The sequence below is a fragment of the Falco peregrinus genome, chromosome 6 (assembly GCF_023634155.1).
Source record: "Falco peregrinus isolate bFalPer1 chromosome 6, bFalPer1.pri, whole genome shotgun sequence".
Classification (NCBI taxonomy): domain Eukaryota; kingdom Metazoa; phylum Chordata; class Aves; order Falconiformes; family Falconidae; genus Falco; species Falco peregrinus.
In genome coordinates this window covers 8,055,629-8,058,139 of record NC_073726.1, presented here as the reverse complement: position 1 = coordinate 8,058,139, position 2,511 = coordinate 8,055,629, and the positions used below count along the sequence as shown (strand labels likewise).

Genomic DNA, 2,511 nt, shown 5'->3' with positions numbered 1-2,511 from the left:
TTAATATTCACGTACAGATTTATGCTTGTTTCTACAAAGTGTCCTAATAGCACAGCTTGATGCAGTGTAAGAAATAAACCCCAACACCTCTCGTTTAATAGCTCTCTTATGATTCCTGCGGATTATCTATGGGTTCTTTTAGGCGCTACATGAAATTTCACTTAATGCTTCCGAGGACAAGTTCGGTCCCTTGCCCAGAGCAAACCTTGGCTGCAGCGTATACCAGTAAAAGTTAATCTCGAGCTTTCGGTTTGCAGAACCGTTTCACCTGAGGGTCCGCAGTGCCGCGGGCAGCGGGGAGCGCCGGCCCGCACACCCTGCTGCACCCCAAACCTCGGAACGGGGCGCTGAGGCGGGGGCGCGCGCGCTTGTCCCCGCGGGGAGCGCGGCTGCGGCGCCGGGCGTGCGGGGGGAGCGCCGGCGTGGGGCGGCTGCCCTGCGGAGGGGGAGGGGAGGGGAGGGGAGGGGACGGGAGGGGACGGGAGGGGAGGGGAGGGGACCCCCGGCCCGTCCCACGCCGCCGGCGGCCGCGCCCCCGCGCCGGGCGCTCAGAAAAAGGGACGGGGCGGAAGAGCGGCGCGAGTGGTGCTGGCTGCGGCGGGGGGGAGGCTGCTGCTGGGCCCCGCACCGAGGGCGGCCCCGCACCGAGGGCGGCCCCGCACCGAGGGCGGCCCCGCACCGAGGGCGGCCCCGCACCGAGGGCGGCCCCGCACCGAGGGCGGCCCCCGCCCGCACCCCGCCGAGGCGCCGCGCTCTGTCCTCCCTCCCTCGCGGAGCGGTGGCACCGACGGCCGCAGGACCCCGTCACCGTGCCCGGCGCAGCCTGCCCGCCGCCACCACGGGCCACCGGTGCCAGCGCCCGGAGGCACCATGACGGTGCTCAAGCTGTCCCTCATGGCCTTCAGCTTCGTCTTCTGGGCGGCGGGGCTGACCATGCTCATCATCGGCCTCTGGGCCAAGCTGTCTCTGGGGAGCTACCTGGCACTGTCAGCCGACGACTACCCCAGCGCCCCCGCCATCCTCTTGGCCGCTGGTGCTGCCGCCATGGTCTGGGGCTTCCTGGGCTGCTTCGGCGCTGCCACGGAGCACCGCGGCCTCCTGCGTGCCTACAGTGCCTTCCTGACCGCCGTGCTGGCGGCCGGGCTGACAGCGGGTTTCTCGGCACTTCTCTACCGCCAGAACGTTGCGCGGGGTTTCCAGGAAGGGCTGCGCCAGGCCCTGCTCGCCTACGGGCAGGACGAGGGGGTGGCGGACGCCCTGGACGCGTTGCAGCGTGCCTTGTCCTGCTGCGGTGTGGAGAGCTACCGCGACTGGCTCACCTCGCCCTGGGCGCTGGAGCAGAACAGCTCGGTGCCCCTCAGCTGCTGCCGGGCCCGCCTGGGTTGCCGGCGCGGCCTGCCCGACGGGCTGCACCGCGATGGTTGCTTCAGCAAGGTGTCGGCCTTCGTCAGCGGCAACATGTTTTATATTGCCACGGCTGCCCTGGGGCTGGCGCTGCTGCAGCTCATCGGCATTGTGCTGGCCTGCCTGCTGGCTGCCCGCATCCCTGCCCACCTGCTGGGCATCACCACCCCTCGCTGAGGTCCCCCCGGGCCTACCCCTCATCCCCCCAGCTCCCCTCTTTCCCCCGTACCTGAGTGCACTCGACTGGGAAAATCCTGCCTTCGTATTCCTCCCTTCCATCTGAGCTTTCTCCTCCAGACTCCGTTCCTCCTCCGGAGCCTGTGGCAGGTGCATCAGTGCCACAGGCATACATACCCACACCCCCTCAGAGCTGGTCCCCACGGGCCCCCGGGAGCCTCCAGACTGCTTCAGTGGAAGGTGCCGGCAGCGTGGACGGACGGCACCCTCTGGGGCAGCAGGGACACCTGGGTCGAGGCTGACCAGTTTTCTGGTGATGTAAACATCCTGGGACACTGAAATAGGGGCCAGGAAAGAGAAGAGGGTCTGGGAGAGCAAGAGAGGTGCTTCTCAGCATTACACTGGGTGAGTGTTCTTCTGAGACTGGAAAATGATGGTACTGGAAAACTGCTGGAGTGCACAAGGGGCAGACCCGGTTCAGGGACACCCAGGTCGCCCTGCCAGCAGCTGCCGTCGAGGGCTGCTTGAGGGACTGCCCAGCAGCACGCACCCCTCTGCTGCAGAGATTTCCTACCTTCACTCTGTGCTGATTCAGGCTGTCGGACTGCCACCAGTGCTCTTCCCGCTGTGCTGTTTCCAGTGCTGATCATCATCTAAAGGTGGAGCTGCAGCTCCTTTAGGATGTCCTCTTAGCCAGTGCGTTGCTGGTTATGTCTTTGCAGGGCTGAGAAGATCTTAAACCCAGATCCCTGTCATACCAGGAGGATGGCAAAAGCTCTAGGATCAGACCTGGCTAGGAGTGGCAAGAGGAGGGAAGGGCGAGTTGCCCTTCGGAAGTTTCTTTTGGACTTGTGCTGTTACCTTCAGGGTGAGCGGAACAGACTTTGTTTTGTAGAAGGATTTCTAAAAGCCAGCCCTCAGACTGACATT

General features: G+C 65.0%; 1 protein-coding gene across 1 annotated transcript; it reads left to right on the top strand.

The window, feature by feature from the left end:
• Positions 1-870: 870 nt before the first annotated feature.
• LOC101921249 (tetraspanin-7-like) lies at positions 871-1,581 on the top strand. The gene has a single exon (XM_013304535.2). It carries the CDS (start codon positions 871-873, stop codon positions 1,579-1,581), a length of 711 nt encoding a protein of 236 aa, XP_013159989.2.
• Positions 1,582-2,511: the final 930 nt, after the last annotated feature.

Excerpts from the sequence above, each read along its gene's own strand:
- LOC101921249 (XM_013304535.2), top strand. The coding sequence starts at position 871 with ATGACGGTGCTCAAGCTGTCCCTCATGGCCTTCAGCTTCGTCTTCTGG.